This window comes from Lolium rigidum, chromosome 3, assembly GCF_022539505.1.
Source record: "Lolium rigidum isolate FL_2022 chromosome 3, APGP_CSIRO_Lrig_0.1, whole genome shotgun sequence".
NCBI classification, from domain to species: Eukaryota; Viridiplantae; Streptophyta; class Magnoliopsida; order Poales; family Poaceae; genus Lolium; species Lolium rigidum.
Genome location: NC_061510.1, coordinates 220,838,333 through 220,854,488, shown reverse-complemented (window position 1 = coordinate 220,854,488; position 16,156 = coordinate 220,838,333). Strand labels below are relative to the sequence as shown.

At 46.7% G+C, this 16,156-nt stretch overlaps 2 protein-coding genes across 2 annotated transcripts; both read right to left on the bottom strand.

Moving 5' to 3' along the window:
- Nucleotides 1-6,023: 6,023 nt before the first annotated feature.
- On the bottom strand, nucleotides 6,024-8,057 carry LOC124701149 (transcription factor BHLH133-like). Its single transcript, XM_047233197.1, has 5 exons — nucleotides 7,716-8,057; nucleotides 7,425-7,619; nucleotides 7,272-7,337; nucleotides 7,125-7,190; nucleotides 6,024-6,119 (listed from the first exon to the last, which is right to left on the bottom strand). The coding sequence occupies exons 1-5, from the start codon at nucleotides 8,055-8,057 to the stop codon at nucleotides 6,024-6,026; spliced, it is 765 nt and encodes a 254-aa protein (XP_047089153.1).
- Nucleotides 8,058-12,741: 4,684 nt separating this feature from the next.
- On the bottom strand, nucleotides 12,742-14,181 carry LOC124699005 (40S ribosomal protein S29). Its single transcript, XM_047231385.1, has 3 exons — nucleotides 14,037-14,181; nucleotides 13,297-13,396; nucleotides 12,742-12,986 (listed from the first exon to the last, which is right to left on the bottom strand). Exons 1-3 carry the CDS (start codon nucleotides 14,096-14,098, stop codon nucleotides 12,978-12,980), a joined length of 171 nt encoding a protein of 56 aa, XP_047087341.1. The 5' UTR covers nucleotides 14,099-14,181; the 3' UTR covers nucleotides 12,742-12,977.
- Nucleotides 14,182-16,156: the final 1,975 nt, after the last annotated feature.

Sequence of the window (16,156 nt, the reverse complement as noted above, 5' to 3'; positions counted from 1 at the left end):
CCCCTGCGGCGGCCGCCACGAGCCTGCCACCGGCTCCTCCCTTCATCGCACCTCCGGCGACGCCGACAGACCACGGCCTGGCGGCCGGCGCTCCACGGCGGCACTGGACGTGGGCGCCAGCGCTGGTGCACAGCCGAGGAAGAGCCTTCGCGGGCATGGCGCGTGGGCAATGGCTGGTGCTTGGTGGCAGCCTGGCAGGTGGTGTGTCAAACACAAACACACTACTTCACTCGTGGAAATATTTTTTTCGAGAGGAATTTGAGAGTGGGGAGGAAGGTGATTTTCTATTTATAGCGCCATGGAACGGACACGTCATGCCACACTCTTGTGTCGGATGTCTACCTGGAATCTCAAAATCAATGCGGCTAAGTGATTTATTGGAGTGAAACAAGCAACTCTGGATTTTTAATTCTCCCTCCAATCATGTCTAAGATTTGTTTAAATTTGAATGTATCTGAAACATATTTTATGAGATAGAGGGAATACAAAATCAGCTACTCTCCGTTTCAAATTAATTGACCCAATTTATCGTCTAAATATGTTTTAGTGTCTCAATACATGCATATCTAGACCAAACTGAATCAATTAATTTGGAACAGGGAAAATAATAGTTTTTGATTCATAAGGAACATATTTTAATTTCCTGATTAAATTATGGCTAGCTTCCTTCATTTCGTACGGGTTACATGGTACTTCCTCCGCACAAGCATAAATTTAGTCAAAAATCAATGTCGCTAAAATTAACAAATGTGGCAGAAAAAGTGAACATTTAAGACAACATATCAATATCAATATATTCACCATAAAATATATTTTAATGATGTATTTAGTTAGTATTTTAATATTATAGGTATAGATATTTTTTATATATTTATTAGTTAAAATTAGTAAGCTTTCACTTTTAGCTAAATCTAAATGTCTTATTTGAGAGGGGGTAGTAATAGTAGTAATTAAACTTATCAGGAGTAACTTGGACCACAAAGTTTAGTTGAATCATTAATGTGGATTAGGAGCGGTTTTAGTACATTCATCCCCCCTCCCCTTACCGCTGTCGGTTGTGACCAGTTCCCTTGAGAGTCTCCCTTTCTCTGCCGGCTCCCCTCTCCCTCTCCTACGGCGGCTTTGCCGGCCGGAGTGATTGGGAGAGGGAAGGCCGGTCCCTCCTTGTAGATAGTAGTCTAGGTTTAGTCGTTGTTTCCTCAGTGGAGTCTGGCGTCATGCCGTCGGATTGTGTGTTCTTTGCGTCATCGAGCGGCGTCGAGGGGCAATGGATGGAGACCTTGGTGGTGTTGGCGGCATCGTGTTGGTGGCTGCTGCTCAAGATCTCCTCCTCTCAAACCAAGAATAAGCTCGAGGTCACTGGCCTGGCTCTGGATCCTAATATGGAGGCCATGGCTGGTTCGGTCTGCAGCTTTGTGGCAGTTGCCCAAGATCTGAGGCTCGTTTTCGTTGCTCGCCATGGTGGTGAGAACGGGATTGGGCTCTTGGTCTTGGTGCTCCTGCTTGCAGATATGCACCAAGGGAGTATTGAAGTTGCTCCTGGGAGTCCCTCCACGGCGGTCCTTCATCGACAACCGTCCAAAATGGTCGTCTGGCGACCACTCCCTTCTACATCGCCGGGGACGGTTTTCTCCGACTAGCGACTGCGAGTCTACACCAACCTCCAGTCCAAGATGCCAAGACGGAGGCCCTTCTATAGCACTCGGTGCCTAGCCCCAAGTGGTTTTTTCCTCGGCGGCGTGGTACCTAGCTGCGCTGAGATGCAGCGGCACGTCGGCGCAGGAGCCCGACCCGATTGCTTCTCCAGATTTATCTTTAGGGTTCTTTGTGGAAAAAATTGGACTGGATTGTACTTTTCCTTTTCTTTTGGTCCTCTATGTACTTTCCCATGCCATTGCTGAAATAAAAGCTTCTCGGTCCCTCTGGGACCATCCCTTGTTCAAAAACAATCATTAATGTGAATTTAGACCGATAGACCTGTCCAACTCTTACAAAACAAAGTTTACGCTGCTTGTTCTTTACAGGGTATTGACATTTCTATATGTTTCAGGATTAATTTTTTTTTTCACTCCATAACCAAACAATTGTCGGATGATAGGAGGGTGGTTGTATTTCTAGCCCACCAAGAAATCATAACTCAAGTTTGATGCCCGAGATAATTATTTCAGTTGGAGGCAACATTTTTCTCAGTAGCAAGATGTCTATTTTTTCAATAAAGAAAATATATTAATATATAAAGATAGCAAATACACCCAGTCTCTACAACAACGCAATATCCTAATGATAGTACGGATGCACACAACCAAAAAAAAGAAACTAAGAAAGAAAAGTCCCGCTACAATATTTCAACCCTAGCAACAACAATACATCCACCACCAAAACAACACCTGAACTTCAGGCTCTTGAAAAGCAACGTCTCCAAGAGGGAAACAGTGCATAAGCGCCATCTTCGCCCGATCAAAGATCTTAGGTTTTCACCCGAAGATTGTCCTCGCTTTTAAAACAATGCTTCAACAAGAAAATTGCGAGGCACAACCAATTAATGTCAGACCTTGGATTTTTACCCTGAAAGGCAAGACTCTAAACTTCACCTATGTTGTCGCCCCCACTCTCATATTGCTGATGCGAAGCCCGGAATACCAAGCAAGTGTCTCAACAGTGCAGAGACTTGAACCTTCATTGCTAGTCCTCCAATTCATGCCTTCATGATATTCTCCACAGCTGACATCACCATGGACCAAAAGGTTGCTTAAAGAGATAATTTGGAATCTCTCTCTCCCCGCTACAGTACTGGAGAGGGCGATTTTTCAGCGACACCGGTCGAACCACCTCACCGGCGCAGATCTGCTGGTTCCCCTTCCCTCCGCCGGTCGCTCCGGCGGCGGGAGGGTGGGGGAACCCTGGTTCTCGCCCGTATATAGCGTAGGTTTGAGTGGTACTTCCCCCGGCGGCGTTGTGGAGGCGGCGAGGCTGTCGGTGTGGCGTATGAAGGCGGTGGGTTTCCTCTCTGCCGGCGGCGCTCCGACGAGCTCGCGCTGCAGATCCGCCGCTCGCCGCGTACTCCGTGCTCTCTGGAGCTGGTGTGCGCGTTATCCCTCCACCGGGATCCGACGAGCGGCGGATCTGGGATTATGAGAATAACGAAGATGGTGCTATGTTGTTGCAAGGCGATGGAGACGAAGGTGCAGGGTGGAGGCTCCGTGGAGCTGAGGATTGTCGACTTCCCATTCGCAGGAGGGCTCCTTCTGTTCCAAGTCATCAGGGAAGGAGTAGCAGCGGCGCGCCGGCAGCACGGCCTGTTCTTCTCCGTCTGCGTCGGGGTCCTGTAGGACTTCTTTGTTATTTCTGTTTGTTTCGGGATCTTTCTGTATTGGACCTTGTTGCAATATAGTTCATCTTCTCCTTGCAAAAAAAAAAAAGACATCACCATGGACCAAAATATCACTTGATGATAGCACAAAACAGAGCTTCGCGCCGCTCCCTCCTTTTGTTTATTTGCTCTCCTTGACATCTGGTGTCGGGGTTTGCAGGGCCATTTTTGTAGTTCAAAGATGAAACTAAGCACAGTGACAATTTCTATGTAACCAAATACAGTTATTAGCTCATTTTTGCATTGAAGGCGGAACTCTGCCTCCTTTTTGCTCTGTGATACGTAAAGCTTAGAACTGAAATTTTGGTAGTACGTAACTTTTGAATTTGCAGATATACAACATGTGCATCTTCCTTGATTCGAAGAGAAATGGCACAAGCTAAATAAATGCAAATAAAGGATTACCGTGCGTTTAGGGAAGCTTTATAGAAGGAAACGCCATTAAGTGGACAAGACTTATTCGGCATATAGCGTTGTTCCTGTCCAAGGTTAACTACGCGGGCAGATTCAATGAACCTGAATTCCAGTCGAGATAAGTTTAGACGGCTTGAAGCATAGACCTCTTTGTTTCACAAGAAAGACTGCGTTTTTTGGGGGGGTTGGAGTCGACGTGTTTCATCATGCATAATAAATGAAGACAGTGCAAAGTCTCTTTATCAGAACTAGCGGCCTGGTTAGTTCAGTCAGTCATAATAAGCCTAATCTTGCAAGCGAAGAGCTCATTAGTCCCAACGCACCGACAGATGAAATTAACAAAATTACAGGGCAATACACTGTAACTAAACAACAATAATTGTAGGTAACCGCACTTGTGAAGGCCCTTTGGCCCCGTCCGTCATCCATATTACGTATCAGTTAACTTGCTGGCGAAGACAGATGGGAAAGGTCGGACAACCATCAGCGTGTGAGTTTATCGTTGTCCACCTTTACTTTGTGAGCTAACAGTCAGCAACCAACATAGCCACGTACGGATCTAATGCCTGCCAAATGTTGCTCAACTAATGACTCGCAATGGTTGGACACCTCAACCCCAATTAGATTTTTCAGGAAAGGAACCAATGCCTCGATCACAACTAGATAAAGCTCACTCAGGGCACTAAATAAAGTACTCCGTAGTAGAGGCTATCCTGTGAGTTTCTGAAAGCACATATGCACACTTCAGCCATATAGCTTTTTGCTGACAAGACACAGGATTTTTCATTAGCTTTGTCTAATATTGCTGCCAAGTTACACCGGTTCTAGCAAAGCACCCATGCGTAAATGAATTATCTACATGATCAGGTGTGGCATGATCTATTATTATTGATTCAACTTGGGCAACCTATTTGCAGCATACAAAATGGCAACTCATGATCCACTACTGTAGTGCTACTAGCACTTGCCATGACCAAGTTACGCTTTCTGGCTTTGGTTACTTCATGAACAATATCTTTCTTGTCCAACATGAAGCTTTTGAGCAGTACAAACCAATTACCATCAGATGCCAGAGCTACTTATTGGACCATGAGAACCACAACTTATGATTGTACAACTTGCAGAGATGTTAGCTCACACTGTTGACGTTTTTCCTAAAAGGGAGGGGAGAAATCAAACTACTCAACGAATACCAAGATGACAGGTACACCGGTCTCTACAACAACTCAATATCAAGAAGAATTCGAGACATTGGGATGCACGTAGCCAGATTATTTGAAAAAAAAATGAGAAAAAGAAAACCAAGATTCAACACACAACAACGAACATCGACATTAACCACTTGCCCTGGCAAGAAACAGGCCACAACAAGGCGTTCTCCAAAAGAAACGCCTTCGGAAAGGGTAGCAACATATAGATCATGCAATGTCTTCAGCAAGTTAGCAATGCCGAAACACCGCCATTGCCACATATTACCAATGAATGTCGGGCTTCACATCAGGGCTCCAGCCCCGGTGCTCAAGGTGCAACACCAAACTTCAACCGATATGTTGTCGCCTTTGTTGACCGCCACCTCCATTCCTTCTAACTTTGATACTGTCGAACATAGACAGATGACCATATACCTGCAGATACACATCGTGTCCTAGACCACTCGACACTGGTATAAGGCACACCAGGCATCTTCATGGAGTTCCAAAACCTAAACGTTGTACCTTCAAACCAATGGTCTCACACATTGTTTTGATGTGATTAACGCCAAGCGATTGATGTATGTGTCGTATGAGCTTGTTCACAGTTGACGACGTGAAGGCATCGCCAAAACCTATATAAGCACCCATCTGGTGGATCCATGTCATCCTCGTTATCGGCATACCACGGACTTGTGAAAAATTCAGCATACTTCTTTTTATTATTTATTACTATCATTATTTTGCTGTGATGATAAAAATGACTGAAATAAATTGCCAAGGAAGCATTATAATCATTAATCAGCCTTATTTCATACATTGTTTCCATGATGCTTATGGCTGCCAAGATACGACCTTGCTCGAACTTATTTGATACAATATTTACTTACTGCATACGGCAAGGCACGATCTTATTCTAACTTATAATAAGCAAAATAACAATGCAAAGTCAGTGTTAAAATCTACGAACAAATGCACGATGCAATCAATTTGACTTGATAGCAACACATCTTCGGATTATAGCCAGTTCTGCCATTTACTGACACTTGTCATTCTTGGTCTGCGCCAGTTCTCAGGCTGAGGCTGATGTCCATACCGTTGTAGGCGAGGGGTGCGTACATCCAAGTCTCATCAGAGCTCAACACCTGTTAAGAAAAAAAGGCAAGGGAGATCAGAACAATAATTGCATCTTTGAAATAAGTTACTTGCAGCAGAAAAGTATTATGAAAAATAGGTCCCCCCACAACCAACAGAGGTGGGGTGATATTTCTATTTAGTTCTGGTAATTGGTTCAAATTTGAAGCTCCAAAGAACACAACCCACAACCAAATGACGCCCTTTGGACAATCAGCCCACGTGATGTTGAAACTCACTGATGAGTATATCCTACGCCCGTCCCATTGAGAAAAAAGTATTAACGAATCCTAAGACAAAGCCACAAGGGGGTGAGGAACTCAAGGCCACTATTATTGATAATCAAGCTCAAACTGATGGCTTGTCTTTCTTTCCGCACTATTATGGATAACCAACTACTTCGAAAAATAGGATTAAACTTAACCTGTGTCTGCATTCCCAAGGGCACCCCTCGCTTTAAAGAAGATTCGTGGCAAGTCAAGGCACTGGTAAGGTTCTTCCCTTTGCTGAAGGAATTGTTTTGTGAACAAACCCAAGATCTTCGCTCAGGCGACGACAACACTTGTGCATTGTTTCCTTCTTGGAGGTATTGCTTTTGAGAATCTCTTTTGTGGTCTGGGTGGTGTTAGAGTGCTGCTTTTGCGAGTGTTTCGTCAATGCGACAGGGTCTTTATTTTGTATTTCTCTCTTTTTCATTTTTTTTCTTGGTTGTGTGCATCCTTGATGTCTTTGGACATCTTATTGGTGCAGAGGTTGTGTGTAATTGATATCTCTGCAATATTAATATATTCCCTTTATCGAAAAAAATGTTTCTTTGCTTTGCACCAAAATAAACCATATGATACACCACTTCTGCATCAACGACTACCTAACATATTCTCTGTATGTGAAAGTACTGTGGTACTTGATGAACATTCTAGAGGTTTCCATGAAAAAAATTTAGAGAAATGTTTGACGAATTCAGTGTTGAGTTTTCCAACTACAGCAATTGGCTTAACTAGAACACAAACGGTTACCTTTATTTGCAGCTGTAGAAACTTGACATACTGAACTGCATCCTCCAACATTGTGCTGATGTCAACCTGGAAATTCAGAAGACTAAATGTTCAAAATACTGTTCATTAGGCAATAACCGAATCACCAACCAACCAGTGAAAGCTTACTTTGGTTCCATTGGGAATCAGCTGCTGCAGTACTCTTAATTTCTCGTTGATCCTCTCTCTTCTCTTCTGTTATGAAGAACCACAAATGCTATCAGAAAACAGAAACATTCATAGCCAACGATCAGATCAAGACTAACATAACCGTGTACAAACCTTTGCATAAAGACTTTGCAAATTCTTCGAAGGCCGCTTACAACCCCTTGCATTGTCACTCTGGTTCGGAACAATGGATTTCTCCGATGTGCCAATCGAATCTTCTTCCGAGCTGCAGCAGGACGAGGAGCTCTGATTGACAATGCCAGCGTTTGTCTCCTTATCGGCAAGGCTTGAACCCAGAGCCTCTGATACCTATAACAAATTGTGCCAATGAGAATGTTAGAACAGCCAAAAGTTTTATTTCGGTAGATCGTGGATATTTCAGGTTTCATAGTATAGTAGCCTTACCGAGGGAACAGTCCGGGATTTCTTGCTAGTCTTCTTGACCTGCTCATCCATGCAGGATACCCTCTTGTGACCAATAACAGTCTGATGCTGGTGATCGCTGCATAAGTCCATGCTAGTGTTCACCATCGGCGCTGAGTAATAGCCCTCGTTGTCAAGAGGAAGAAACAAACTACTAGGAGCTGTGCTAGCTGTGATACAAGAACTGGCACTAGTATTTGGAGAGCAAAAGTTGGCAGCAACATCACTGTTGCTCCAGAACATGGACTGCAGGTGAGCAATCATCTCAGACTCCTCGCTCTTCGCATCCATGGAGCTCCAAATCGATGCACACTTCGCCTCCATTCTATTGTACTTGTGTCTGAACCTTCTACTACAGTTCCTGAAACTTCTAAACTCTAGCGCGATGACTCTGCTAATGTTCTGATGTGAGCACAGAGCAGGTAGGAACATGTACTTTTATACAGCGCTTTCCAGAGAATCTTTTCAGATATATATTTGACTGAGGTTACACACCACTCTTAATTAGAGCAGAATGACAACTCAGCACGCTAGTAGTTTACATCTTAAGAACCATGACCCATACCATCATGATCTTCTTCTACTTCAAAGACTAGAAAGATCACATTGGGAATTGTCTACCCGTTGAGCAATCTAAAGAGGCAATAATGCCACATTGAAGCCTCCAAGGAGTACCAAGAGAACAATAATGATATAAACTCATGGTTTAATACAAGAGAATAGCAATAATAGTGGTAATTATATAATGTCTCATATGATCAGTAATTAAGTTGCAATAGCCGACAAGACAATATTAGTCAAAAACAAAATATCAGTTCTAACAAATGATTGGGAGATGGAGAACCAATCTGAGGTTGGGTGGTTAGGAGGGTGGTTGCACCCCCAGCCCACCAGAGTTCAAACCCCAGGTTTGACATCTGTGTGTCTCATAAAGGCGGAATATTCATTCAGTGGGAGGCGACGTTCCCGTCGACAGTGAGGCGCCTGTGGTGACTTCGTCAATTTCAAGATCCAATCCGCCGGCTCAGTCTTCCGGAGGTGCTCATAGGGGTAGGGGTGTGCGTGTGTGCGTTCATAGGGGTGAGTGTATGCGCGTGTATGTGAGCGTCTGCGTTTGTACTGTGTTCTCAAAAAAAAAAAAAAAATGATTGGGAGATGATGGCCAGGAATAGGAAATTTCTGAGTGGAGATAGTCATGGAGGAGAAGTGCTCACAGATCATAAACAAAATAGAGTAGATTAAGATATTTTTGAAACCTCATGTTTTTTAATTTTGTGGGAAGACTTTGCAATAGTTCCTACAATATATAAGGGAATTTTGTTACACCATTTGATGTACAATAGCAAAAAGGCTCGGTCTGTAATTCACTGCATGCAAGTATACTTCAACACATACCACCTACCTTATGTGGAGACTGGTTACATGGCAGCCTTGCCAGTTGGCTAGTGCTGAAAACAAAAAATGAAAACATACATGTTGAATAGAAATTCCATACTAAATAAATAAGATTGGTGAAATGAAGTACCTTATTTCATGTATTAGGACAGCTTGAGACATGCTTATTTTCGTATCAAGTTGGATAAACGCGGTTTCCGTGAGACATCAGCATTCTAGTTGGTGTTAATTAAGATGCAGAATGATTAGAAACTAGATTCATAAATCAGAAGAGATTGCTTTGAATATGCACCTCCAAATGAGCCAAGTTCATTATTGCCTTCGCAACATACAAGCTAGCTGTTCTTCCGTTTGGTAGAAAGGATCAACCGGAATATCCCGGCTACAATCATTTGTTAGACCAACTGTGAACAATTTCAACCAATTATGAACAACTTCAATACAAAAAATATTGCACAATGCATACCACAGAAGTTCAAATAATAGAAAGGAGACCATGACTGCATATTGAGCTGGAAAACAGTAGCACAGTGCAACCAAGACTTTTTCTTCGAAGGAGGGGTAACCAAGACTAATAATGGATGGAACACCAATTTGTTTCGCCTTAGTATAACATGCTGTGTGTAATGCAAGCAGAGCAGGAACTGTGCAAATGTAATTTGCTAACACTGAAGTCATCCAATTTCGTCCACATAACTTCAGTTGTGTTACATAGACTGGCAAGTAGATAATTAGAGGTTAAAAGCACGAGTTGCTAATTTCGTTTTCATCTCTGTGCAATTATACAATCCACACACGGAAGAAAAGAGAATACGTTTCGAGCACATGCACACAAGTAATTGTGGTTTTAGAACAGGTCTCTGCTGCGTCACCTACTAAAAAGGAAAACAGGGAGGGAAAAAAGTATAATGTATATTTTTCCACAGAAGGGTAGCATATAAGAAGATCCCCAAAAGATCAATATCTTTGACAAACAGGGTCATCATATCTTTGCTGCTTCAAAACTAGCAACAGTATGCTGCGTCCCATATTTGCTGCTTCACAACGATAGTAAGGCACCAGTCATTGATATGTTATTATTCAACTCTTGAAAAATCCTAGAAAATATTAAATGGTAGTAGTGCTTGTTCTAATAATATTGAAAGCCATATTTGTCACCTAAATAACCATACAAAATTTGTTTGTCACCGGATGGACCAACTGAGGTTGGATGGATGGTTAGGAGGGTGGTTGTAGGGAAATCATGAGATGAACCGGGCGACACATGCACCGGCCTCAACTCGATCTCCTATTGGCTGAGGAATTGGTGGGACCTGCAACATAGCTTTTGATACTCGGGTGAACAACAACAATACAAGTATAAATACAGGGAATGGGACCAGTCGGGGGAGAGAAAAAGGTAAGAAATTTAAAGCTTGGTCCCCCCCAAATCATGTTTCTCTCTCCTTCGTCTTCCCCAAAATATTTTCTTCTAAAGCACGCCGTTGCGCCGTCCCCGCTGCCATGGAGATCTTTGCTGGAACACGCCGTTCTGCCGCCCTGCAGCTGGAGCACACCGGGGAGGACAGGCTCGGGCGGCATTATGTGCGCGCGGGCGCGGGCGGCAGGCGCGTGCGTGCGGGCGGCGCGGGTGCGGGCGCGTTTGGCAGGCGCGGGCGGCGCATGCGCGTATGGCGGCGTCGTTTCCAGTGAAGAAGCTGTCGGCGACCTTCTCCCCAGACGTGGCCAACCGCGTGCTGCATGAGACCCGGCTGCTCTCCAAGTCGGGGTCGGACCACCGCGCATTGGTGCACGCTGACGGCGACGTGGAGACGGTCGCCACACCATGGGCCCCGGCTGCGCGACGGGGTGCGCCAAGGAGAACGCCGCCGCCGCTGTCCACAACATGGCTGGCTGGCTGCCACTGCGCTGTACGTGTCAGCGGCCGCTTCGCTGTGTCAGTAGTCGGACGTGTCGTCGCCGCCGTGCTGTGTTAGCCTGTCCAGGGGGTTTGGCGCCAGACGAGGCGGCCGTTGCATCCCGCGTGCACCTTCCTGCCGCTCGACGTACCCGTACCACATCCCGGGCGCCATGGTTCAGAGCACGAATCCGCCCTGCTCGACGGCTGCAGCGCCGCGGCCGCTTGGCCCACGGTTCTTGACGACGCGCGTTCCGCACCAACCGCAGCGTCCTGTAGCCGCCGAACGCCGCCAACAGAAGGCACGTACGATGAGGGCGCCCTTGATGGAGAGGAGAGCCGGGTCGGCGAGGCTGGACGAGAAGGACGTGAGGCATGCACGTGAGGTAGCCGCGGGCCTAGTGCCCGAACTCCTCCCTCCGGCTGGAGTCCTCCGCGACGAACGCCGACGGCCCTGCGCCTTGCTCTCTCCCCCACTGGAGAGGCCCCCGCGCCGCCGGCGTCCACGCCCTACGATGTCGTCCTCAAGCTCGGCGCCGACAAGGCGTTCTGGGAGATGTCCCCGGTGCTCCAGTTCGCGCACCTCACCTGCGTACAGGCTGTGCTCGACGACCTCCGCGGCTCCGCCTGCATCCACGTCCTCGACTTCGACATAGGGCTAGCAGTGGGACGTCCCTCGTGCAGGAGCTCGCGCAGGTCCAAACACATGCGGCGCTGCAACTTTATGCTCTCCTGCGCGCGCCTACGAGCTCATTTATTTCGGCAGGTCCACACACACATGTAATCGTATACGAGTATCTCACATGCGGCAGTGGACCTTGTACAAGATCGCTGGACCAATCAACAGCCGAGTTAACGTGGGTTCATATGCCGCCGGGTTCCATCTATTCACTCTCGGTGGTTGTACCTCCAGCCCATTAGACCATGTACTATGTGTGTTCGGTTCAAAGTGAAAGCTGTCAGAGTTTGGCATCGGTGCATTTGGGCTGCTATGTACAGCATCGCTTTCACTGGCACTACTAGGACTTACGACCAAGATTTTAACAATACTATAACCTCGCATGCAGGCCATCTGAAGCTTGTACTCACCATCACTTCATTTGACACACTCACCATCAGTTCATTTGTGTCAAATTGGAATCGAACCAACAACTTGGTTCGCTTTTCTTGTCGGAGCTCTTGAACCGATGCTCCACTATGTGTTGAATCGATTCAAAGACCTCCACGATTCGCTTTTGCACTACATAGTACATGGTCTTAGAGTTCAAATCCGCTTTTGCACTACATAGTACATGGTCTTAGAGTTCAAATCTCATGTTTGACATATGTGTGTCTCATAAGTACGGAATATTCATTCAATATGAGACAACATTTCCATCAACAGCAAGTGACTTCATCAATTTCACAATCCGTCAGTTCAGTCTTCATAGGGGTGAGGGGTGAGTGTGTGCGCACCTGTGTTTCTACTATGGTTCTCAAAAAAAAAATTGTTCACGCGGGCAAGTGGTTAAAGAGTCATTAATCCAACGTTGGCGACACATGGGCAGTTGGTCAAAAAATTGTATGGCGAACTCATATCATAGCAATAACAAGGGGATCACGGCTGCCAAAAATCCACTGGAAATTTCGTTTCAATGTATATACCCAGATCCACAGCAACTAGATCAAAAGAGCAATCAATTTCACATTTAGATTTTATCACGGAGGGGACTGGAGTAGACAAAAATAAGCACGAGACATTCCAAGTTGGATCAGGGTTATGTCATCGAATACAGAAATTACTTCCAAGTTTGATCAGTCACTTTAACAACCACATGGTTCTCACCAAAACTTCAAGAAGTTTACTAGCACAGTAGTCTGAACAAAAAACTAAAGCATATAATTTAAGCCTTGAATGAAGGATCCATTCCTCTGATGCAGGTACAGATCTCAGTCACAAACATGAAGAGCCTTCAACGGTACTGCAAGGAAAAGAATCACATGTTAAAAAGACTTTACACAGATAAGAGCTTCTGAACTATACTTTCACCCAAAAGTGTACTTGTAGTGAACACAGAATGCAATAGAAAACCAAATAGTGTATATAATTGTCGTGATCACAGCCTTATTTGACAGATTTGATTCAAGGATCACAAGAACACTAGATTATATATAACTTACAACAGTAAAAGAGGAACCTTATCATCCCAAGGATAAAGCAGTTCAAGCAAAGGAGACCTATACTCAAAAATGTTGAAGAACTCACTAAAGATCAGGATAAGGCGAGTATACCTTGATGAAGCCAATGTCCTTGGCGTTGCTGCGGAAGCACTGCCTGCAGCACATGAGCCCATACTTCCTGATCAGACCATGAGAGTTGCCACAGACCCGGCTGCCAAAAATGAACAGGCTAGTCAGTACAGAACAGCTCATAACATACTTAAAACATAGTTGAAGATAACATTGTCATCACTTGTAATCTAAAATGAAACAAACAGAGAGCAGGAAATACAATTAACTGAAATGGATATATGTTGACAGCACGACATACAAAAGGTTTTAACTTTACTGTCACGTACATCATAGTTAAAAGTATAAATTAAGTCAAGGAGTTCAAGCACAGGTCTTCAGTGTCACGTACATCATAGTTAAAAGTATATAAATCAACTTAAGTAAGGAGTTCAAGTACAGTTTCTAGCAGAGGTAGATATATTAGTCTTGCAAGCACCGCCATCAAACAACATCAGACTAGAAGGAAGAACATGATATCCTAGCAAACAGCTGGTCAAATCTACACCTAAATAAACAAAAATAACAGTGTATTGACAGCATCAACCAGCTCTAACGAAGCACTTCGCACAGTTTGAGAAAACTATGAACGACGAGTCACATCCAAGACAGTTAGAAATTCACGTAGCAGTCTACCATCAGAACAAACAAGGCGCGAATTGAATGTTTCTAATCCACTAGCAAGGAAGCTAAACCCTGAATTGTGCACGGTGGCGATGTGGAGAGAGATGACGGGCGCGTACCAGACGCGGGAGCCGGGGCCGTAGTTCTTGGGGTGGGAGTTCCACACGTTGTCGTGACCCATCTTCTTCTTCTTCTCCGAGAGCTTCCTTTCGGGTGAAAGGCGGCGCGCGAGCTTGATGCGAATTGAGGGGCGGCGGCGGCGCGAGGAGATGGCGAGGCTATATAGGTGTCACGAGGAGTGGAACCCTAACTCGGCGACCCGGGTGTTCGAAGTTGGGCTGGGCCTAAGTTAGGGGAGATACATGGGCTTTTCAGTTGCCTCGTGAAGATATAGAAGCCCGTCTGTCACCTAGGCCCACCCGCATTCGCTTGTGCTTCTTTTTTTCTTCTCCTCCAAATTATTTTAGGGGAAGTGCTGTTCTAACAGGGTAAATGATCACTTGTTTGCAACTCTTTCCAATTTGATTCCTACAGTATTTATACATGCAAAGAATCCCTACGCTCCGAAAGCTTGGATGCAGGGGTTGGAGAAGGGGAAAATATACGTCATCGGTATCTTGTTGCAAGCATACGAGTTGCAAATTTTTCATGATAATGCGATTTTGGTTCACAACCTTCTCCATGATATAATATGTCCACTTACGGTGGTGGGGAGAGAGAAAACGGATCGGGCTCCCGCGGCGCTCGACTAGGCGTCACGGGGGCAACCCAGCGCCGTCGGTCCGCACCTCCACCGGCGTTGACCCGCGCCGTCGCTGCCGCCGGCCCTTGCCGCGGTGGTGGCGGGCCCTGTCCCCAAAGGCGGGCGGGGATCCTCTGCCCGTGGCTCGCGCGGGAGAGATGGAGGCCGGGGCGGCGGCCTCGGATGGCTAGGGTCTGGCCATGCTGCAGTCGGCCGCTGCGGCCGCGTGGGTGGCGTGGCGGCGCGTTCCTGGTGGCAGGCTTGCGGGCGCCGGGGCGGCGGCCCCAGGTTTCCTGGCAGCGGTGGTCGTGCTTTTCCGACGGCGTGGCTCTGGTTGGCAGAGGCGGCGGCGGGGCTCAGCGGCTGCAGGGGTGAGGTGTTGGGCTGCGAGGCTGACGCAGCTGCAACGGCTTGAGCTGCTGCTTGGGTAGGTGGACGCCGGGGCGGCAGCCCCGGGACGGGTGGCTGCCAGCGTGGTGGCCGGCGGCATGGCGGCCGATGTGGCTGCGAAGGCGGCATAGCGGCTGGACCGGGGAGCTCGCTCTGCTGCGGCCGACGGCTCGGTCTTGGACCCTGTGTTGGCGTCCGTCGAAGCTCCCTCTCTGTGGTGGTTGGCGGCGCCCACGGAGCTCTTCTCGGCGAGCTTGGTCGGCAGTAATGGTGCGACTCGGCTCTTCAACCCCGCGTGGTGCGGGTGGTGGCAGCGGAGCTCGCGGAGCTCCTTGGTCTGGTGGAGGTGGTGGCTTGTGTGCGGTGGTGGCGCCGCTTCTGCACATGAGGTGTGTCTGCGGAGTGCGGGCTGGCAGCATTTTCGCTCTTCGTCTCGCTGTTCGGCCGCGTGAGGGTGTGGTGGTTCGTTTGCTCCGGGCGAAAGCCTGATCGCGCGACGTCTGCGGATGTCGCCGTCCTTCTTGGGGGGCGGTCGTGGAGCTCTACGACCTTCGCTGCCTCGGGTTCACATCTTCGGGTGAAAGCCTAGATCCCGCGGGATCGGACGACGGCGTCGATTCTTCGTCGTGTCTGATGGCGTGTAAGACACACATCCGTTGGGAACCCCAAAAGGAAGGTGTGATGTGTACAGCGACAAGTTTTCCCTCAGTAAGAAACCAAGGTTATCGAACCAGTAGGAGTCAAGGAACACGTGAAGGTTGTTGGTGGCGGAGTGTAGTGCGGCGCAACACCAGGGATTCCGGTGCCAACGTGGAACCTGCACAACACAATCAAAATACTTTGCCCCAACGTAACAGTGAGGTTGTCAATCTCACCGGCTTGCTGTAAACAAAGGATTAGATGTATAGTGTGGATGATGATGTTTGTTTGCGAAAAACAGTAAAGAACAATTGCAGTAGATTGTATTTCAAATGTAAAGAATGGACCGGGATCCACAGTTCACTAGTGGTGCCTCTCCGATAAGAAATAGCATGTTGGGTGAACAAATTACAGTTGGGCAATTGACAAATAAAGAAGGCATAACAATGCACATACATATATCATGAT

Bases quoted from the DNA above. Each gene is read 5' to 3' on its own strand.
- LOC124701149 (XM_047233197.1), bottom strand. From the start codon at position 8,057: ATGGAGGCGAAGTGTGCATCGATTTGGAGCTCCATGGATGCGAAGAGC. The intron at 7,620-7,715 runs GTAAGGCTACTA...AATTTGTTATAG, and splicing joins AATCCCGGACTGTTCCCTCG to GTATCAGAGGCTCTGGGTTC. The intron at 6,120-7,124 runs GTAACCGTTTGT...TTTTCTTAACAG, and splicing joins TTCTACAGCTGCAAATAAAG to GTGTTGAGCTCTGATGAGAC.
- LOC124699005 (XM_047231385.1), bottom strand. From the start codon at position 14,098: ATGGGTCACGACAACGTGTGGAACTCCCACCCCAAGAACTACGGCCCC. The intron at 13,397-14,036 runs GTACGCGCCCGT...CATTTTTGGCAG, and splicing joins GGCCCCGGCTCCCGCGTCTG to CCGGGTCTGTGGCAACTCTC.